Below are 23,986 nucleotides of genomic sequence, written 5' to 3'. Positions count from 1 at the left end.
TCTTTTTTTTTTTTTAATTTTTTTTTTCTTTATTGACTTTAGAGAGAGAGGAAAGGAGAGGAAGGGAGAGATAGAAACATCGATGAGAGAGAACATCGATTGGCTGCCTCCTGCATGCCCCCCACTGAAGATTGGTCTCATAACCTGGGCATGTGCCCTGACTGGGAATCAAACCAGTGACCTCTTGGTGCATGGGTCAATGCTCAACCACTGAGCCACACCGCCAGACTAGTTGTCTACTTTTCAACCAAAGAATCATTTCACCAAAGTTGATGACAAGATTTCATCGCTGAATAAAAATATTTCCAGAAAGCTCTGCTTTATATAAAGGGCTTAGTTTTGGGTCAAACAGTATTTGGTTAAAAGTGCTCCTCAATTATTTTTCTCTCGAAATATTTTTCCTTCCTTTTTCTAACATCTGATCAGATGAGTAGATTTTATGCCATAACATAAAAGCTAAAAGAGAGTAATTTTCAGGAGTAAGTGGTGGAAAAGATCTCTCCAGAGAAATGATCTGCTTGTGGTTAGTATGTTTTAATATGATTCTGAACTCCTTGATGGCCCGAAATTATCCAGCTGTCCTTCAAATGTTGCTAGGTCAGCCAGCTGCTTGGGAGGAGAAAGCAGCATTTAGTCATTCATTCAGCAAGCTTTTATTGAGCATCTCATTTGTGACAGGCCTTGTTCCAGGCACTCAATTTGGAGTTGCACCTGGAAATAAAGAGGAAACCCAGACAGACTGCACAGTGTAGCATAAAAGAGATAACCCACATCTTTTAATACTGTCTGCTATTTAAGTGGCTGAAATGATGTTCAAACCATTATGAGTCTCTGATTTTTCAGTGTTTCACGTCCATTCCCTAAAACGTCCAAATGTTAACATGTTTAAAAGATCTGTCCTTCAATTGTCGAAAACTCTTCTCAGAAAATAAAAGTGAGCAGAAAGCACAAATTAGGCACCACAAAATTTAGAATGAATCCCAGGCTCTGATTGACTCTATTCCACAGAATTCTCTGGCTTGGGACATCAAGTTTAGATCTAGGTAGAAGAACATTAAAATTGGTTTGAGCTGTCCTTTTTCAACCCCAGGAGCTTATCAGTAGGCTATCACATTGATCCAGTATTTCTGGGGCCATTTCATAGTTCAGGAAGAGCTCTTGATCACCAGCTTTAGCTGGACAGAAATGTTCACAGCCCCCGATGAGATTAGTATGGGGTTCATATGTCCTAAAGTGAATCTACCAAAGCTAATGGCCCCGTATAGCCCATTTAAAAAACCACTCTTACTCAATTATAACACACCATGCAATCACCTTTGTTTTGTGCTGTTGACCTTCCCATGTTTTGAGCTTAAGATTCAGACATTTAAGGAAACTTTAACATGTCTCACAATCTTTCCACCCTTATCAGTCATTAGTTCATTCAATAGACATTTGTTTATTAACAACAATGTGCCAACTCTGGGCTAAGCTCTTGCAATTCCAAGATAAATGTGAGAAGAATCTCCCTCTGTGGAGGAGCTTACTCTCTAGCAGCAGCTTGAGAATGAATTTGCCACAATTGCTCATCCTCAGTATTGTTTGGAATACTTTTTATTTGCATACTCACAGTAATAATTCGGGATACATACAACAGCCTCTTTGCTGGCCTCCCTTCCTCTAGTCTTTCTCCTCTTTTAACCTGTCTTCACATTTCAATTATTTATTCCCTGAGTTGCTTTATTTCCACCTCCTACAAGTTCAAAGTTGCCCCTAAAACAACACAAATCAAATGAACACACTGAATCATACACCATGAAACTTTCCATTGCCTACCTGTCTCAAACTACAGTGCAAACCAATTGAACAAGTGTCTTCCTTTTTTGCCCAGAAGATAGGAATCTGTGCTTCCATTTCTGTGCCTATTTATTACAGAGATTTTAACTAACCAGTCAGACTTGGTTCTGTTGCTGTGAAATTTATTTATCCTCCCTCCAAACCTTAATCAACAGTCTTTACTGTGAGTCCATGTACCATGCAAGCTAGACTGTGCACAAAAATGCCATGGAAGTCCAGTAGAAGTCCTTGGATCAAGGACAATTGAACTGAGTATTTTTCCCATTAAACGTAAAGAGCAATTAAAGGAACAACAACAAAAAAAGACTACATGAAGAATTTTCTTGAAAGTAAACTATATAAATGTACTTTTATTCATCAGTTTTCTAATGCAAGGGAGACCAAAGCTCTTCCCTCTGCATATGAGTCCACCAACTGGACTAAATAAAGTAGGGGAGCATAAACCATACCCATACTGCATTCACTATGAGTTTCAGTTGGGTTCTTTAAAATTGGAATAAGAACCTAAAGACATTTTGAAGCTATAATGCAGTAATAGAATCCTTCTGATTTCCAATGATTTCACGAAACCTTTTATTGTTACTTCGCCCACATCTAATTTTAACAACACTCAGTCTTTTCCAACTCCTTGAATTAGTTTTGACATGACCAACACTTCTTTCTCTTTTCATAACCATATTTCATCAGTTTAAGTGGTATTTAATTAAATTACATGATTACAGTTTTTTTTTTTAAACTAGCATAATCACATTTGGGAAGAAATGAACTCTCTGCCTTTGAGGTAAGCATATAACAGCTACTGTGAGCAAAACATTCCATGTTCAACATAATATGAATACAGTTCAATATGTTTGCAGAAGGACTAGAGAGTGATGGTGGATGCATGAAGTCAATTGAACAGAAATTCAGTCCCTACTGACAAATACTTTCAGTCTAATGAGAGATGGGAAAAGCAGTAGGCACACTGGTATTGGCAAGGAGGCAAATTCCCCTTTATTCAGATTGGGTCTGGGGTGTGGCTCTTCCTCTTGGTCCTCATCCCTACCCAAGTGCCCCAGTTCCCTGAACTTTGTCAGAGGGCTTACAGGTACCCAGGGTTTTTGAATGGCCAGCATCTTACAGTGATGAGTCTGGGGCAAGTCTGCTGTGGTGCCCTTCCCTTGTCTCTCTTATTCTGTACTCTGGTCGTACAGACCATTGCCCTGTTTTGCTTTTTAGATATCACATCTTTTTTCTTCCCCCAGGCCCAAAGTTGTGTAGTCTCTACAGTTAAAAAAAAAAAAATCAGTCCTAAAATAAGCCTCTGGATTTTCTTTGAATACTTGCTTCTACTTTGGTGTAGCTGGCAAAGAAAATGTTCCTGGAGTGAAAATAGAAGATGGAAAATACACTGAGCATAACAAAATGAATTCTTCCATTTATAATCCTGCCACACACAGTTAAGCCTATACAGCTTAAAAGGGACTAAAATAAGTCTGAGATGCTAATAGATTGTTTATTTTCCATCCCTTTACAACTTATAAAATCTTTACATGAAGTTATCTGTATCCCAAAGTTCTGGGCATTCTATTCTTCCTCTGGTGGTAATAACTATTATTTGGTCCCTTAACAAGAACAAGTAATGAGTTAGCACTTAAGGTCATTGAATTAAATTTCTTATCCCATTCAACACTAATGCAAGGTAAAAATATAATTTCTATTTTATAATTGCATAGATAGGCTTTTACTTAGTTAATATCAAAGCAACAAATAGAATTTGGGTTTGCTCTCAAAACCATTAGCCTAATTTCTCTTAGCTGGAAAAATAGAATTTATGCCCTTGGTGGAAAAGTGGCTACTGTCAGTCTCTGAAACTACTTGAAAAAGGAAATATAGTTTCTTCCTATCTGATGTTTATTAAATGTGAAGGCTGACAACTCGTTATGATTTAATGTAAAATTTAATTTTTACTATCTTCAAAATGCACTGATTATTCAATAAGAATTGAATATACACAGTATTAATCATTGAGTACAGAATGTTCAGTTCTTAATCAAACAAGTAAGCAGCCATGAGTTTGAGATTGTCATTGCTCACTAAACCAAATATTCTAGAATTTCCCCTCACGGCAGAGTTTCTCAAAAACAAACATGGACTTTTTTATTGGGACTTGGAAAATCAAAAATAATAAGCCCACAATATTAAATTTAAAGTTTCCTACATGGTACATGGCCATCAAAAAAAGTTCAAAGTATAGTTATAGTTCAACAATTGAGTGTTAGACAATTACAATTATTAACAGTTTTAAAGTGGACAGGAAATATCTTCTCTTAGAGATCAGTCAAAACTGAAAAGAGAATAAGAAATAGAAACAAAACAAAAAAACTGTATCCTTGACAAATTACCATAAATCTTATCCCCATCCACCATGTATCAAAAAGGTAATCAATGCGGTAAAGGTAAATTCAGTGATGTCACAACAGGGACATGGAAAGATGAAATGATCACAGCTACAACTCTTACCTGAAGTCAGTAAATCTACATTTTCCAATAGGCACACCCTAAAGAGAAAAACCATAATCATTTATTTGAAATAATACAACATGTGTGATTGCTGGCAGCTAGAGTGTCCCTGGATTGAGTTTGGCACCCAAGAGAAGCAGCAAATGGGAGGTTGGGGAAAGTTTCAAAGAGTTATTACCCAGCCATATCTGCAGGAAGCAGCCTGTTCATGAGGCGGGCTGGAGGAAAGATACTCGGTATTATGAGCAGCTCTGCAGCAGCCAATTCCTACTGAATGCAGACAAATATAGGCTACATCAATTTACTTATACACAAATTTTGTGTCATAGGGCGAATACCTGCTATAATTGGTAAGAAGAATTCACCCTATTCAAAGATGAATAATAATATTTTTAAAAAGAAGTAGCATATAAAAATATAACCAAAAAGAAAAAAGAAAGAGAGAGAGAGAGAAGAAAAGACCAGAAAAAAATGAATAAGTCACCAAAATAATGTTGCTATACATGGTTATAATTCTTCTTTTGAAAATATTAATGAAGTCATTGACTCTTAAAAATATAAAATGCTGAACTTTTATCAAAAGTCAAGAATGTGAAAAACACAGAGCAGCAGTTGGTATATAATGAAAAAGAAACAGGAAACCAACACTGAAGTGAAGGTCATGTCAAAAGCACCACAAAGAATATCCCTTCTCTTTTGTGTCTAAAAAAGAAAAAAAACATTTTTAAAACATCTTTCAAAATGGTTATAAAATTAGCATAGTGTTAATAGCAAACTCTGACCAAGATGGCACAAAAGGATTTCAAAAATGCAGACATCTTTTACTTGTAAATACTAAGATTAAAAAATAGTAAAAGATAACACAGTAGAACAACTTTTCAGACTAATACACAAAAATAAGTACAGCTTTCATGGATGTGTTTCAATATTGAGATATGTATGTTAACATACCATGTTAACATAATTCACCTTAATAATAAATTTAAAGGTTATGGTCATCTTCATACGTAATATAAAAGCATTTCATAAACAATGCAATCTGCTTTGAACAAAATACTTAATACTTAGCATGATTAAAATATTACCATGCAGCCCTGGCCAGTTTGGGTCAGTGGTTAGAGCGTCGGCCCATGGACCAAAGAGTGAAGGGTTCAGTTCTGGTCAAAGGCACGTTCGGTCCCTGGCCCTGGTTAGGGTCCTGCAGGAGGCAGCCAATTAATGTGTCTCTCTTGCTTCAAATGTTTCTCTCTCTCTCTCCCTCCCTCTCTCCCACTCTGAGGATAAATGGGAAAATATTCTCAAGTGAAGATTTAAAAAAATAATAATAATATTATTATGCATTTGTATAATGAATATCTCTCAACTCAAAAATCATTGGCTAGCTTAATGAGAACAATCTAGGAATTTTTCCATTAAGTTATTAAATATTATTCTGGAGACAGTAGGTAATTCAGTTAGACAAGAGATGATATAAGAGATATCAAAAATGGAAAGGAGAAGAAAAAGTTTTCATTAATTGCAAATAATATCATCATATACCTACCTGAACAATGCAAGGAACCTACTGATAAACTGCTATAAACAATAAGAAATTCAGTAAGTTGTCTGGGTAAAATGTGTGTGTGTGTGTGTGCGTGTGTCTGTGTCTGTGTGTGTAAATATATAGAAACAATATCCTTTATGTATACAAATAACAACTTCCAAAGTAGATACCATTTACAATAGCAGGGAAGCCCCACAGGTGTGGCTCAGTGGATTGAGCATCATCCAGTGGACTGAGAGGTTCGGGTTTAATTCCTGCTCAGAGCACATGCCCAGGTTGTGGGCTCAATCCCCAGTGTGGGGTGTACAGGAGACAGTCGATCAATGTTCTCTCTCATAGCAATGTTTCTATCTCTCTCTCCCTTCTCTCCCTTCTTCTCTCTCTGAAAAAAAAAAAATCAATAAATACAATAGTAGGAACAAAAAAAACCAATTAAGAATAAATGTAAGAAATGTTCTAGACCTCATGAAGAATAGTTAAAATGCTACTGAGGGACACACAAAAAGACTTGAGCACATGAAAATTCATAAAGAAGATAATTTTCCCTAAGCATACTCATAAATTTAATGCAATCTCAATAAAACAGATATAAAATTTGGTGTGAGAGGGAGCTAGATGAAGCACTTATAGTTCATATGACAAAACAAATAAAGTAACAAGTTTTAATTAATAAGCATTTTCCTCTTTCTCCATAGTTGTCTGAAAATACGAAAACCTCATAGGGTGTTTAATTCGTACTCCTAAAATGGTTTATTTGCCTCTCTAGAAGGGTACAACTCAATCTCATTTTACAAGTATACCCTTTTTCCCTTAAGCCATCTCTCTATAAACTATCATGAGTTTGTTCAAATGATTGTGTTAGAAATAAATTCAGCCTTATAAAATGTGCTCATTAGAAATCCTCTTTATGCCAAGAATGATTCTAAAATATTTTATATACCTTTTCATTGCTTTTCTGAGATAGCTATATTAGAGACTTCTTCTTACTTTTGAGCATGCCAAGTACCTCAAAGTGTGGATGCATTTTATATTTAAATTTGACAGAAGCCTTTTTATGGCACACCATTTACCTTCAGACACACAAGGAAATATCTGAAGTTGCTCCTATGGGGTTTTTTTTCCCTGCAATATTTAGCCTAGGTGACATAAAAATAACCATTTTAATTCAACATGCCCAGAATTGATCTTCCAAAGAAAATATTAAAATGACTCTAAACTCATTCAGAAACTCAAAGATAAACAGAAACAGCTGCTAAATGTCTCACCAGCCAGTCTGAGATTCATTTCAATTACCCAACAAAAGGTACCTCAGGTGTAACCGAGCATTTTCAAGTTAAATTTTATGTCCATCAGATATAAGCCTAGTGGCAAGTCTGAATTCCTCCCAGTTGTTACTTCCTTTATGTCTGATGACATTTTCCCCATTCCCTGTTTAATTTTATTTTAGCTTTTACAGACAGTTGTAAAGTGAACAAGGTATAACAATTTACACAGCATTCAGTACCTGTGTTAAGGTCAATTTGACTTCCTATTAAAATCTTTTTCTAATATTAAGATCGCTTTCAATTTTTATATTTTTCTAGTTGCCATTTTTCTCTAACAAGAAATATGAAATATAATACAATTATTCTAATGCTTCTGGTGTGTACATTTATATGAAGCAAGTTAGCTTGCCCACAGCTCAAAAGATATTTGTGGAGAAATTTATCAAAAAAATCAATGACAGTATTAGAAAAAGCCTCGGAGTATATACACACATTAACTGTAGAGGTATAAGCATTTGACTTTTACACTTTACATCAAGGTCAACAACCTATAGTACATAAAGCCCACATGTGTTAACCCCACAATTCCCTCCTTTTCCCCAAACTGTGAGAGGGACAACTGAGAATACAATCCTTACCTCCCCCCACCCCACACACATACATTCACAAACTTGCATGTTGTCATGAGGCCTGAGCCCCCTCATGGAGGTCAACATGTGGATATACAACTACCACTCTATATTGCCCCCAATATTCCAGAAGAATGAAAGTAGTGCACTAGATAGACCACATCATATGGCCACCATTCTTGAGCACCTACTATGCGCCCTGTAAGATTCTAACTGTATTACTTAAGTTTGTGTTTACAACCACCTTATGAAGGAGACACATTACTACAACTCTACAGAAGATGAAAATGAGACAGAACGGGATAGTGACCTTCCCAATTCAAACCCTGGTCCAAGGTGTTCTTTCCATTATTCCCTATCATGAAAGTATATCAGCTTCTCCTCAAGATTAAAAAAAAAACATGTAAATGCCACTTTGAACTTGTAAGAGTGCCCCCATATCTTTATTTTGATGAAATTTCTTTGTATTGAATATTGCTAAAAAAATAATAGTAATTGACTATCGACTAATGTTTCAAACACCCTTTGCTTCCTTTTTTGTTTTGTTTTTTTAATCCTCACCTGAGAATATTTTTTCATTTATCTTCAGATAGAACGTGGGGTGGGGGAGGGCACATCAATGTGAGAGAGACATATCAATTGGTTGCCTCCCGCACAACCCCAACCAGGGCCGGGGACAAACCACAGCCAAGGTACAGGCCCTTGACAGGAATCGAACCCAAGACTCTTTGGTCCGTGGGCTGACGCTCTAACTGCTGAACCAAACCGTCCAGGTCACCTTTTGCTTCTTCAGAGGTTTGTTGTAATGGTATTCAGCTGAGTCTTTGGACTAATGTGCTTATTTCAATATGCACCCTTGTGCTCCTAGACACTCAAACCCTCACTGTTCAAAGAGAGGTGGTTTTTTAATGTGGATTCTCTGGCTTATGAGAATACAGAAACCCAAGTGCCTAACTTAGAGGAAAAGGGAAATTGAACAGGACACTCATGTAAACAAACTGTGAAAAAGTCAAGGAAGTGAGTGAGACTCTGGGAGGCCTGGAAACAGGCCATAATGCAACTAGGGTCCTTTCTCTGAATATCTTCTCTGCTTCTCTCTGTGTCAGCTTCATTCCCTATGACAGACTCTCCTTCCATCCCTCAGCTATGGCCACTGAAAGCTCTCAGGCTTTTATTTCCTGCTTTGCCACCAGAAAGGTAATTCCAATCTGATGAAACCACAAGGCAAGACTTCAATTAGCCTGACCTGAGCCATATTCCCGCCCCTGCCATTAAGAAGGTGGCATGATTGACAGCCCAACTCAGGAGCAAAGGAGAGTCACATGTTTGCATATTTCCCCGAAAGAGCAGAAGTTGTGGTTCCTCTACAGAAAGACAATTTTAAAAGTTTTTTAAAAAATCTTTTATTTATTTTTAGCAGATGGTAAATCCAGAAATTTAAGCAATTATCCACAAAATCTGGAAGCATGTGGAAATAATGGTAAAAGGCAATCACTTTGACTAATGCACCTTCTAAATTGTAGAATAATGAATTAAGGGAAATGAGGGATTATGTCCTTAACCATAATATTTTACTTAAAGAGGCCCTATTAAAATGTTCAAATTCATTCTTTCTTCTCCAAGACTTAAAGTTTCAAATAAACCACTAAGTGCCATATCTGTTTTTCTGTTCCAGACCCACTCTCATCATTGTTTTAAAATCACCGTTTTTAAGACTCCTTAGTGTAGCTGCAAATATAAACACTGCATTGTAACAGGGGTGGTCTCCGATCTCTGATCAGTGTCCCCTCTGAAGCCCCTGCTATTCTCCACCCAGACCTCTTGAAGCTCATTAAATGCAAAATAGTTTGGGCGTGATTTTTTTATATATACCGACATAACAGAGCATTTCTTACTTTGAAAAAAATCATAGGCAGGTGGCTGAAGAAATAAGGGCTGGGAACCACCATGTCCTCATTAAAGACTGTAGATACATCCCAGTTTCTGCTTTTATTATGTGCTGATCAACAAATAGAAAAGGGAGTCAGGAAAGGTCAAGATAAGCTTTTCATTTTTTCTCCTGATCTTCAGAATAGTCTGAAAACCCAGGTTTGAGAGACTAAAGCAAAGCAGTGGTGTGTGGGTATAACTTCTCACTGTTACCCTTTTTAGATCAAACCAGGCCAAAGGTGCAGCTTTATTATGTCTGGGGAGAGGGCAAGCAGCTTAATGACAGACGTGGCCCTTTCCAGTGTCTATAGTCCAAGGCTTTTTAGGTTAACAATTAACATTTTAATTTCTAGATAGATGGTAAAGTGGTTGTTTATCTAGTCATAAGAAGTTTTTCAAAGTAGGGTGATGAGGACTTAGTGCAGGATGAGAGGGTGTTTGGGCAAAAGGACTTGGAGCTAAGACTTGAAGGAGATGAGGGAGTTAGCCATGTGTGTGGAAGAGAAACCCCGATAGAGGGAACAGCCAGTACAAACACCCTAAGACATGTTGGAGGAACAGAAAAGATCACAGAATAGCGTTAGCAGAGAAAAAGGGGTATAAAGTAGTAAATAAAATCAGGGAGACAGCAGGTTTTGGAAATGAATGCATTAATAAATATTTTTTGAGAATTAGGATAATCATTTTCATATAGTATATTATGTTTCATCTTTTACTAATAATGTTTCCTTATTATCCTCCTGACAATCAATTTCCTACTGAAACTAATTTCATATTCTGTGTGATAGATATAATTGTATGATTTCATTCAATTTAACATTCTCTATGTCTACATTCCAGTTTGTGGCTGATATTAACGGTGATTTTTCAAATAAGGCAAGCATTCAATTATTCAGTCAATTTGAATTACATTATGAAAAAAAAATGTTCTGTGCTCAATCATGGGTAAGATAATATTGCTTTAAAATATTTACATTGTCAAAACAAGACACATCATTTATAAATATAAAACATTTCTCCAAGAATTAGATATTTAAGTATGACAATGCCATAGACTTTTTCTTTTTCATATCATCACATTACACTAACAGGAAATGTCTTTTAAAAATATGAACCACATCTTTTAGAATAGCTGTGGGAGTTGACAAATGCTACAACGGTTGTGCTTTCCAAAGGAACAGTGTTCCCACAGTGTTACCAGATACATCTCAGGATATGGATGATTCTGCTGAAATGAGTATTGTTACTGTAAGACTGAAAAAAATAAATAAATAAAGGTGTACATGGTAATATCCATGGTAAAGAAACCAAACAACTCTACAACTAGGAACAACTGATTTAATGTGCTTATGGTGAAAAGCAAGTTGGCCCCGAGGTTGGAAGAAGCAACAATACATTGGAAAGGCCATGGAACCCTTACATCAGTAGGAATATAAGTATAATTGAAACAAGAGGTGACTACTCGACAAATATTTATTGACTATCTATGGTGTGCTAAGCCCTTTACTAGTAGCTAGAGATATAATAATAAATAAAATAGTCATGGAAATTATAGCCTAATGAGGGGAGACAAACACTCAGCAGGTCATTATACAGACACACAAATGAATCGCTTAATGACAGTTGTCATAAATACTGTCTCCACTGGAAAGTTTCATGTGCTCGGAACTTTGAAACGGTCACACATTAGGCTCCAGTGCGATGAACAATGCCTAGCACGTAGTAAGCACTCACTGCATATTTGTTGACTCAATGAATTATGCGAAAGAGAAGTACATGATGAAAACAGCATATAAAGCAGAAGTCCTAACCACATCTTAGGGGCTCAGTTGTGATGGCGAAGCTGAACTCTGAAAAATAAATAGGAAAAAGGATAGGAAAGAAGGGGAGGGTAAAGAGGGAGGTAAGGATTTTTTTAGAGAGAACAACTGATAACAGCAAGCCCTGAGGAGAGAAATTTGGTGACTCCTAAAGGATTAAAAATAGCCCAGGGAGGGCAATTGAGAGACACATAATCAAAAGCCAGCTAATACATGGCTTGGAAAACTTTATGGAGGAGTTATGACTTTACCCTCACAGCAATAGAACCACTGAAGGATTTTCAATGGAGGCATGACATACTCAGATTTTTGCTTTTAAGTGATTGATCCTAGTGGCAATATTGCAGTAACAAATTCTACGATTTCATAGTTCCTTTTAACACTGAATTTAGCATTAAAAAATATGGACAAAAGTTCCTAAATTTGACTTGAATATAAAGAAAAATTTCTGATGGGAATAATTTTAAGAATTAGGAGTCGCTTGTTGATAGAAGACATGAATTTTGATTTATTGGAGAGTGTGGTAAGCAGAACAATAAGATGATGGTCTTCTTTGTTTAACTACTGTGATTATGTTACATTTGAGATTTGGCAAATGTAATTAGGTTACTGATCAGTTCTCTTTAGGGTAGAATGATGATCCTGGTGGGCCTAACCTAATCACATGAGCCCTTTGAAAGCAAAGAGGTTTCTCAGGCTGAAAACACCAAGAAATTGTAGAGATTTGAAGAGTAAGTAAGGATTCTATGTGAGGGATGTTAACCATTGGTAAGACGGAGTGTTCATGGGGAAAGGAACTAAGAATGGGCTATAGGAGCCTGGTCTTCAGCCACCAAGAAAGTGGGGATCCCAGTCCAACACTGCAAGGAACTGAATTCTACCAGCAATCTAAATGAGACCTGGAGCAAATTCTTCCCCAGATAAGAGCTCAGCCCAGCTGCCACCAAGACTGGCCTTGTGAGATACTAGGCAGAGAACCCAGCTAAACCCTCATGGACTTCTGACTCACAGAACTGTGAGGTTACAACTGGGTGTTGTTAAAAGACATCAACTTTGCCCTGGCTGGTTTGGCTCAGCAGTTGGAGCGTCGGCCTGCGGTACAGAGAGACCCGCGTTCGGTTCCTGCTAAGGGCACGTACCTCGGTTGCAGTTTGTCCCCGGCCCTGGTTGGTCGTGCGGGTGGCAGCCACTCGATGTGTCCCTTCACATCGATGTTTCTCTCTCTCTCCCTTCCTCTCTCTCCCTCCCACTCTGTCTGAACAAAAAATGGAAAAATGTCCTTGGTGTATAATAAATTACCACAAAGTTGATGTCTTTTTTTTTCCTCACCCGAGGATATTTTTCCATTTTTTGTACAGATAGAGTGTGAGGGAGAGAGAGAGAAACATCGATGCGAAGGGACACATCGAGTGGCTGCCACCCACACGACCAACCAGGGCCGGGGACAAACTGCAACCGAGGTACGTGCCCTTAGCAGGAACCGAACGCGGGTCTCTCTGTACCGCAGGCCGACGCTCCAACTGCTGAGCCAAACCGGCCAGGGCTGATGCAGGGATCTTTAAAAGCTGTATTAGAGTGACCTTCTGAAAAGAATTAGTTAGAATTTAATATTTGTGTATCTACTAAGCTATTTTGCCATATCTTAAAAAGGAAGGCAATGATGACTTGTTAAACTTTCTATTGTGGCAGTTCTCACCCTGGGGACTACTCTCATAAGAAGTATTTAGTCTACTTCTGCCTGCTTTCTAAGTATTCTGGAAAACTGCATAAACCAAAATAAGAGGATTAAAACCAGAACATGTAAGGCATTGCTGCAGGCCTTGGCCCTACATTTTGCCCTTATTTGTCATCATTCCCTATTCCTATTAGAGAGATCGCCCACCCCCACCAACTAATGGGAGTAATATGGACACCTTTTTCATGAAAAATAAATGTCTCTGCCAACAAATCACTGTCTCCTAGTTGCAGATGACAGATAAGAAGGCTTCTTTGCCTTGACCTTGCTTAGCTTTAACCAATAAGAACTGACATTTTATTATACACAGGGCTATCTCTGTCTTCCCAGTACCCACCCCTTCATCTGTTGTTGAAGTCTTTCAAATTTTACCTCTTTAAAGTGCAGAAATAATAAAAGAAAATAATCTCTAAAATAATTATATTTACTGTATCTTTAATATTTTTTAAGATTATCAGAGTAGACCAACTGCTGTAACAATCCCAAAATCTTGATAACTTAAAATCAATAAAGTGTCTCTATTGGTCCTGTCTAATTTGGCCCAGGTTGGGAGAGGAGTTGTGCTCTGCCCCATCCAGTTTGCCAGGGATCCAGGCCCCATGTATTTAGTGATGCCACCATCTTACATGGTATGATACCCCTTCTCTAGATCTCCTGCAGTTGGTCAGACTCTGAGAGGGGAAAAAAAAATCATGATGAAGGTAGAAAAGGAAGTCCACTCTTAATGACTTTGGCCCAGAGGCAATGAACCTCATTTCTGTTCACTTTCCCCCGGCAAGTTATAATCATATAGCCCTATCTAACACAAATTATAACCTAACAGGAAAATTATTATAATTTATAACCCAAGAAGAAGTGAACATGGAAATTGGTGAGACCTAGAGCTATATTTCCCACAAAACTGGTGGGTGATCCATAAGTTTTGGTTATCTGTATTAGCAGTTCACCTTCACCATGGATTTGGAAATGTGTAGTACCAGTTACCATTTGCTGCATCACAAAGCACCCAAGAATTTAGCAGCATAAAATAACTATTTTGTTAAGCTCATGGATTTTATGGGTCCCAAATTTAAAGACACAAAGGGGGATAGCTCATTTTCACTTCATGATATAGGAGGTCTCAGTTGGGTGTAATTCAATAGCTAGAAAAAGAAGAATTTAGAGGAATCTTCATTTACATGTCTGGCAGTTGATCCTGGCTGTGGATTAAAACACTGAGGCTATTAAAAGTCCAGGCCACAGGGCTTCTCATGTGGCCTGGACTTTCTCACAATAGGGTAGCCTCAAGGAGTCAAATTTCTTACTTGGCATTTCAGAGTTACAAAAACAGGTGCCCCAGGGAACAGGTGGAAGCTATCTTGCCTTTCAAGACCTAGCATCACTCAATTATTCTATACTCTACTGGTCCAAAAAGTCCCAAGCCCACCCAAACTCAAGGAGAAGGGACGTAGACCCATATCTCAGTGGGAGGGTACCAATGTCACATTGTAAAGGAGCATGGGCAATGGGAGACATTGTGGTGTCCAGTTTCATCTTTCCACACTCTCCCACATATAGAATCACTGAATTTCAGTGTTTGAAAGGACTATGCACCTTATAGAACAGGGGCTAACGAACTATGGCGCACTGCCTATTTTTGTAAATAAATTTTAATGAAATACAACCACACCTTGTCCTTAGCAGAGTTGCCTGGTTGAAAGAGGAACCATAAGACTTGCAAAGCCTAAAGTATTTACCCTCTGACTTCCCACAAACAAAGTTTGCTGACTTTGTAGCTAAAATACAGATTAAGCATGTGAGCACTGGAGTTAGACTGCTAGGATTCGAATCTCCATTCTTGAAGTGGCCAGTTATATGGCCTTTGGCAAGTTACTCAGCCAATAGACCGCCATTTTTCCACCTGTATAATTGAGGCAATAGTAAATTCTATCACTGAGTTGTGAGCATTAAATGAAAAAGGTTATAGTAAGCATTCATAAATGCTAACCCTTGTTATTAAAATTACCTTACAATGTTAGCTAGATCAACTGTCCATGCAAAGTTATATGCTTGCCACCAAAGGGTCATCTACCACAGATTTCAACACAGCTAATGATACAATAGCCCGTTTCATTTTTAATCATTCGGTCTACTAAAAAGTTCTTCCTTATACTGAGTTGAAATCTGGCTTTTTATAGTTCTATCAGATTAATCCTTTCTATCCCTTTGAGTTTCTAAAAAACATCTCATACAAATGAGGAGGCATGGTAAGTCCAAAATCTGTAAGGTAGACCGACAGGTTGAAGACCCAGGGAAGATCTGCACTTCAACTCCAAAGACATACAACCAGTAGAATTCCTTCTTGCTTTGAGGGAAGTCAGTGTTTGTTCTATAAAGGTCTTCAACTGATTAGATGAGATCTATCTCCGTTATGGAGGGTACTCTGCCTTACTCAAAGCCCACCAATCCAAATGTTAATCTCATTAAAAACACCCTTTTAGAAACATTCAGAATAATATTTGACCATATATCTAGGCACCTGTAGTGTGGCCAAACTGATCTATAAAACTAACCATTACAGTATCTAACTCTTTTTAATCTTTTTCTTACAATGAAAACAACTTAAAACCCTAGCCTATATAAAGTCTGAATTTTTGTTTTGACCAGTTATCCTTTTATTATAAGTAGTCTGCTATATACAGAACCAGGATGCTAAGTGGGCAGTCATGATAAAATATAACCAATTAATTTTTGTTGCTGTATATAAGTACAGCATTTTAACACATACCTCAAGTGTAATATTTCCTCTGTCCACATAACTAACCAATTATTTTTACTACCTAAAAAAAAACCCAAGGGTGGGAAAATTAGAATGCAATTATGATTTTTAAGATGAGCTCTACTGAAAGTTTCATAATCTAGATGTAACTTCAAGTATGGATATATCAGTGTTCCTTAATTCATTTATCTATTTTAGAAATTCCATTTTTATATATTTAAATTTTTTAAATTGACATTTAAATTCCAATGTTACTTCTTCAAATGATTTCACAAAACTGTCAAAACAAGTATCTATATAACTACGATGTCTAAGCATTAAATTTTAGTTCACTGCAATATTTGTGATAAAATTCTACTCGAACAAAAATAATGCCAAGATATCTATGAAAATTAGATTTTACTAAACTAGTATTTTGGTTCTATACTTTTATGAATCTGGGTTTTTTAAAATGTGGTTCTCTTCCTTAGTTAACCATTTATAATAAATAGAAATGATTCATTCTGAGACTTTAAGAGGTTTTAAGATGTTTTTGAATCTTGCAAATAATTCATTTTTTGTATGAAATTTTCTGGGTTTTTTTTTTTTTTTTTTTCATACTCTTAAATTTCTTCTCTTTAGGTTTGGATGTGTGGAGGAGAAATGTTCGATGTTCCATGTTCTAGAGTTGGTCATATCTACAGGAAGTACGTCCCCTATAAAGTTCCATCTGGGACCAGCCTGGCAAGAGTGAGTACCTGGTGATCTGAATAAACTGGGCTTGATACGGCTTTCCGTTGGCAGAGGAAGCAGACTCACCCGTGGTATAATTTAAGACACAGTCTGACAGAAACACTTAACTGAGCCCGACCAGTGTGGCTCAGTGGTTGACTGTCGACCCATGCACCAAGAGGTCACAGGTTCGATTTCCAGTCAGGGCAAGTTGTGGGCCAAATCCTCAGTGGGGGGCATGCAGGAGGCAGCCAATCGAGGGTTCTCTCATTGATGTTTCTATCTCTCTCTTCCTTCCTCGCTTTCTAAAAATTTTTTTAAAGAAACACCTAACTGAAATAAGAATTTCACCACTTGCTATTTTTTTTTCTGGCAGGCTTCAGTATATAGTTTTCATGTTTCTGAGTTTTATTGCCATTCATTAAGGAAGCATTAGTTACTATGCTAATTCTTCTTGTTAATCATTTCAAAATACTTTCATATACAGTCTATTTAATTTTCTTATCTTTATTTTGTAGATGAGAAAATAGGCTAGGAAAATGGCTTGTTCATGCTCACATGAAGGATAAATAGCAGAGGAAGAGTTGAAGTTCAAGTCTTTGGAATAAAGGTCCAGTTCCTCCCACATCGAGTATGACAGGAGACATCATAAATAAGATGGAGAAAGAGGCCGGGCGCGGTGGCGCGCGCCTGTAGTCCCAGTTACTCGGGAGGCTGAGGCTGGAGGATCGCTTGAGCCCAGGAGTTCTGGACTGTAGTACGCTATGCTGATCGGGTGTCCACACTAAGTTCGGCATCAATATGGTGACCTCCCGGGAGCGGGGGACCACCAGGTTGCCTAAGGAGGGGTGAACCGTCTCAGGTCAGAAATGGAGCAGGTCAAAACTCCGGTGCTGATCAGATGGAGAAAGGGGTAAATAGGAGATAAAGGGGGTAGATGCCCAAACTCTGCCTTCTTCTCGTTTGTAACTAGGACCAGCTCTGCCTAAAGTTTTACTCCAGCCTCAAAACTCCAAAAATGGCCAAGTCCAATTTTTCTTTTTTCAGGTATTGTTTTGAAAAAGAAAAATTCTTGCTCTTAGATCAATGCAAGGATGATTTTCTCTCCAGCCTTTTAGAAGGTTTCATAGATATTTGGGATGACATAGTCACAATGCCTTCTCCAAGCAATCCTGACAATTTCTGATTTTCATGTTATGGTCTTCATATCTGAGTTAGTTCTACTTACCACATTATGCACCTGCTACTGCTCAGATGTCAAATCTATGAAAAGGGTGTTTCACCACACCCCTTTGCTCAACGTTGCCCTGGGAATCAAATCCTGAATCATTCATTCTGGTTCCTTTACTAGTTAGGCTGCAATATGTAACTGAGTCTTTTATAGAAAGCTCAATATGCTCACATAAGAAGCTTTTAAAAAATAGAAACTAGTTCATCAGGATGCATTAGAATCTCAACTACACAAAGGCAGAGCTTTCTCTCTGTGTTATTTTCTACAGTAGCCCCTCTTATCCATGGTTTTACTTTTCATGATTTCAGTTGCCCATGGTCAACCACCGTTCAGAAATATTAAATGGAAAATTCCAGAAATGAACAATTTATAAGTTTTAAATAGCACATCATTCTGAGTAGTGTGATAAAATCTCATGCAGTCCAGTTTGTCTACACTGAGTATGCTAATCTCACCCCCACGGGTGCCTGACCCCCACCACCCTTACCACCCCACCCTGGATTATTCACTTAGTAGCTATCTTGGTTATCAGATAGACTCTCTCAATATCACAATGCTTGTGTTCAAGTAACCTTTATTTTACTTAATGGCTCCAAAGTGCAATTTGAGGGTGCCAAAGAAAAGCCATAAAGTATATGTATGTAGCAAAAACCATAGTATATATATATAAGGTTTAAAACCATCTATGGTTTCAGATGTTCACTGGGGGATCTTGGGAGTATCCCCTGTGAATAAAGGGAAATATTGTACTATACTCCCCACACCTAGAACAAGACTTGGTAAACACTCAACAAATATTTGTTGACAGAATTAATTAATTAGGAAAAACTACAACAAAAAAATGCTTATTAAAACTTAAACATGTTAATTAAGTATAATAAAAGTTACATTTATGGTGAGTGTTTGGGGGGAAATAGGATATTTCCTTATTCCCTTTCTGAGATAATTTGCCAACAGTGTCCGTTTTTTTCAGCCACATTCATAATCTCTTTTACAGCCATTTCGAGTCATAATAATGAAGTTATATTATATACTCCTTGAAGGAACAAAGTCATATTATTCTTCCCCCCTCAAAAGATTAATCAGACATTAACAACATACTTTATTCAGTAGCTGTACGAATATATTATTTAAAGAAAAGGAACCAATCACAAAATTATAAAGTGATCAAAGAGCTACATCTTGGATTAGAAAATATGATTTAATTTAGTCAGAAGACTTGATACATATGAATCTAAAAACTCATTCAGGAAAACAACAAGAACTCACAAAAAGATGAATGATTGAACTGTTTTGAGCACATATCACAAATCAGCCATGTAAATATCATAAATCATGGCAGTTAAAAATACCCCATAGATAATGATGTTCTGTCATGCATCCCTTTCACTTGTTCATATGTTCTCCAACTCGCGCCCAAACGGAATCATTCATTTGCAAGATGGATGGTGTGTACTTGAATTACAGTCAAAAGTAGAATAAAAGGGGGGGGGGGGGTTGCTGATCCAAAGGGCTCATTTTCAAATAATAAAACTGTTCATATATTTTCGAGATAGAAATTAAGTACTTTTTCAAGGACTGTCAAACATAGGGAAACTGGGGCTGGTACATAACATTTTCAGCAAAAAGTGAGTATTCATTGAAATGAAAACAGTCCATAATTCTGAATTTTAATCTTTTGCATTTAAATTTTACTTGAGGACTCATTTTTTTCCTAAACAGCTAGAGCAATTAGGAAGTCATAAATATTGACTCAGCTGTCACTCTAAGGAACATTTTATGATTTTTTTAAATAAAAAGTACATAAAAATGAAAAAACAATTCTGATATTTTATGGGAGAATGTCAGCTACCAGCTACACCCTACATTATTACTAAATCATCAAAAATTGTGAGAGACTTTAAAGATACTCAAATGCAGGGCCATGTCTACTCATACATAGTACATTTTTCCAGCCTCATTAGGAAATGGGCAAAGATGGAGAGTTAACTCCAAAGGATTGTTTTCTTACTTTACAATGCTCATTTAATTCTTTTTTTGAAATATGTTTTTATTGATTTTAGAGAGAGAGGAAGGGAGAGGGGGAGAGAGAGAGAGAAATCAATAGACAGTAACATCATTTGGCTGCCTGCAGCACACCCCCTACTGGAAAAGGAGCCAGCAACCCTGGAGTGTACCCTGACCAGGAATTGAACCTACAACCTCTTGGTGCATGGGACAACACCCAAGCAACTGGGCCACACTGGCCAGGGCGAAGTTCATTTAATTCTTCAAAAATGTGCACTTTTCATCTATGTACCTATCTAAATTGAGGATTCCAGCAGAATTCAAAAACATGCAAACATATATACACACATACATGTGTGAACAACCTACAGTCCTCTAAACAACATACCAGTGTGTATTATAGAAATAAATTCAAATAATTAGTTGTTCAGTACCTAGCATTACAGTCTGGTTGGAAGCAAGAATATATTCATACATGAAACCATTAGAAGACACTACAAGACAGCAAATAATTGTTCAAATGTATTATAAAGGTATGGATAGGTACAGGGAAGAGAAGAGGGTAGGGTACCACAGCTGTTGAATTGAAAGAAGACCTTCAACAATACCTCAATTAAATGAACAAGGTTCACGTAATAGTAGTTCTCAGTTAATGACCAGTGATTAGAGCCAGTTCCTGGACCACTTTTCACCCAGCCTCAGTGAACTGAGAAAAATAAGATTCACAGAGCTAAGTCTATTCAATTTAATAATGTCATTTTATGCACTGATTATAGGCTTTTTTCTGTTTTATGACAAAATACAAGACGGTACATTTTTATTAATATTCTGTTTGGCAAAAATGGAAATTAACATCCTTATATCAATTCCCACAAAACACAAAAACCTGAGACATGGTAGGTGACTTATAATTCATCTTCATCTGGGAACCAGGGTATTCACTCATCACAAATAAAACTACATGTCCTCTGGAGGTCCTGTGTCAGTACTGGGTACAGTCCTGGTATCTTATCACCAGAAACAAACAACCAGTCCCTGAGGAAACGGCTGCTCACCCCTAGAGTTGTAGGGAGACTAGAGTGACAGTCATCTCTTCTTTGGAATGGACTGAAGGTCCTTCATCACAGAAGAGTGAGCAGCTACTCAGTAAAAGATGCATTGAGTCTTTTGCTGAGTGACACCTTGGAAAACCAGAGGGGGCTGAGTGGCAGGTGGGTGGAAGACTCTTCAAAGAGACTCTTTATCTTACAGGTTGTGTTGTGAGCCAAGTATTCTGCTGAAGGAGCAGCAATTACTGACACCTCATAGACACCCTGTGAATCGCATTGTATGGGGACAATTAAAGCCATTGGACTGGAGACAGGTGGCCCTAACAGCAGGGACATGACAGAGGTGCAGAGCAGTCACCCCGAGGCTAGCCATCCCAGCTAATTGTAGTATACAAGCATCCCCATGGGAGCAACTTGGCCCATGGAAGTTTCTCCAGGAGGGTTCCCTGTCAGCAGAGGACAGCCCTACGGATTGTGAGTGGGGTAGTCCTGGAAGCTCACACAGCTGCCCTACTTAGTCCAAGGGGAGGGAGGATTGCATAGGAGGCAAAGCTGGAACCAATTTTCACCCCAAGTGTGCAAGGGACACCAGAGAATGCAAATCAGGGGACTGTATCCTTCTGTATTTTGCCACTGACATGACATGTAATATTGATAATGTTTTCTTTTCTAAAATTTCATCTTGCCTCTTATGGAAACCATTAGCCAAGTTTCAGGAGAAGAGCTATAAACCAAAGAAGTTAACCCCCATAAGAATTAAATTGTATAGGGTGCCTATAGTACTTGAAAAGGTAACTCGCTTTAAAAAGGATAGAGGTTTCATGTTAAGTGAGTAGAGCTGGGACTGTGAACTGAGGCCTGGCTATTCAAGGCTCAACCCTCCTGCCACATTGTCTCTTATCAGGAGACTTGGAATAAACAGGAGTCTCCGGGGCAGTCATGGCAGGGACTCCAACATGAGCAAAGCTCCAGGTAGGAAGGAGCGGCCCCAGGGTGACAAAGGATTTTTTAAGACTTCTAGAGTTAAACTGTACCATGCATTGGAGACCCATTCTGGAGGAGCCCGTAAGCAGACCAAGGTGGACAGCTTTTCCTAATAGACTGTACCGAGGTACTCACTGCTTGATCAGGAAGTGCCAAGATAAAAATAGAAGGGGTCAAGTGGAAAGATCAACCAACAGGTAAATACTCAAAGGGAGAAGGACTATATAAAGTAACATTCTGAATGCAAGAAGCATTGTAAAGAAAATTTCCTAAAAGATATTTATTGACTTGTCACATTGTGCCAGGAGAGAGACACCAAGTGTGACTCAGGTTTTGGTGACTCAGGTTTCCATCGCAGTGCCTGAGGAAATAGTATCCGGACAAATACGGGGATGTGAGGAGGGGGGCAGGGAAAGATGCTGAGGTTGGTTTTAGATAAGGTGTGTTACAAGTAACAGCTTTACATGGGTTCAGGGAGAGCCAGATCTGGGAAACACTTACAGACTTCCCATCTGGAATTCTGAGAGCCCACAATAAGCAGGTTTTGCCAGATTTTTAATACCAATAAATTTAATTTTTGAAGAAAATATTTATCATGCCAGGCATTGTGCTACACCCTGGAAAAATAAATAATGAACAAGATAAACACAAGCCTTAACTTCTTATAACTAATGTCTCCATGACTGTAGGGTATAGTCCAGCAATCTATACATAACAATCCGAATATCGTGAGCTTGAGAGAAGGGGTAAACAAAAATGGTCAGACTCACTGTGAAATTACATCTGCATCTTGTATAGTTTACTTATTTATAAGCTATTTTATATAGATTATAATGTTATCATTGGGATTATGATTTAACAGAAAAGGAAGTATATTTCATAGATAACAGGCAGCATTATTTAATATGTACAGTGATATATGTTCTGTTTAACAGATTATATTGAATGATCCTATAGGCTATACTATGATCTATTTACAAGTTACAAATAGTTTTGACTTTACATATTTACTTAAGATTTCTTAGCAGGATGACCTTTGAAGATTTCCTGTGTTTACTGTTCTTCATGGACGCCAGGGTTAAATCTGAGGTCTGAGGAAGAATGGTTGTTTTGCCTCTGTCAGCTGTGAAATTACTTCTTAATGTATTTCCTGAAGTGCGTTTCTTTGTATTATATCCCTGGTGGCATCTAGCCCTATTGACTCCATGGATCATCTCAGACTATCGCAATTGGTGGGAGTGGAAGGGGGTGTAAAGAGAAGAAGGGGTGGAAGGGGAGGGTATTTCAATATCAAAGCCAGACCACCCCGAGTCGATTAATGGGCGCTTCCTAACTGTTCACTGTGGAGTCAGCTACCTCTGTCTCGTATAGCTGAAATGGAAGAACACAATATCTGACATATGTGTCTCTCCTTTGTTTTTGTCAGAAAAAAATTTATCAGTTGAGGAACAGCATTAACAAGACCAAAATGACTAGTTTGATATCGGAAAATAAAAATCACCAACAAGGCTATAAAATGTGGTGATGAATGAAAAATCTACATCCTACAAATTGACCTTTCTCCCTTGATGATTGTAAATCAGTTTCCTCTCATAAAACTGCCCAGCAAATAAAAGCTGTAGCGTAACAGCCTTAGCCATCGACAGCAGCCAGCACTTCTTTCTATAGCTCTTAAAACTATAGAGTTCAGATGCTTTATTTGAAACTATCATTGAGTTCAGGGACACAGGTGACCTATCACGGGCTTTCTTCCCAAAAGCAGGAAATGATGAATTCTTCCCCCAAAGACTCAGCCTGCATAAATGTCTAGGACTTCTGTGCAGAAGCAATTCCTCAAAAACAGTCACTACTTCTAATTTTTTCTTACAACATAACAAATTGGATATGGGGGAGGAAGAAACTTTCCTCTATTCTTCAAGGTTCTTTCGGCTAGTCAAATTATTAAATCTACACGACACAGATTAGCAGGCAAAAATAACCAAATTTA

At 37.8% G+C, this 23,986-nt stretch overlaps 1 protein-coding gene across 1 annotated transcript in view; it reads left to right on the top strand.

Annotated features, from left to right (window-relative positions):
* GALNTL6 (polypeptide N-acetylgalactosaminyltransferase like 6) overlaps nt 1-23,986 on the top strand; it is a 1,114,860-nt gene that overhangs the window by 1,010,683 nt on the left and 80,191 nt on the right. The window contains exon 9 of the mRNA XM_036240055.1: nt 16,639-16,746. Within this exon, the coding sequence (XP_036095948.1) occupies nt 16,639-16,746 (108 nt within the window). The remainder of the gene's footprint in view (nt 1-16,638; nt 16,747-23,986) is intronic.

The sequence above is a fragment of the Molossus molossus genome, unplaced genomic scaffold, assembly GCF_014108415.1.
Source record: "Molossus molossus isolate mMolMol1 unplaced genomic scaffold, mMolMol1.p scaffold_m16_p_4, whole genome shotgun sequence".
NCBI lineage: Eukaryota > Metazoa > Chordata > Mammalia > Chiroptera > Molossidae > Molossus > Molossus molossus.
This window is presented reverse-complemented; position numbering and strand designations above follow the sequence as displayed.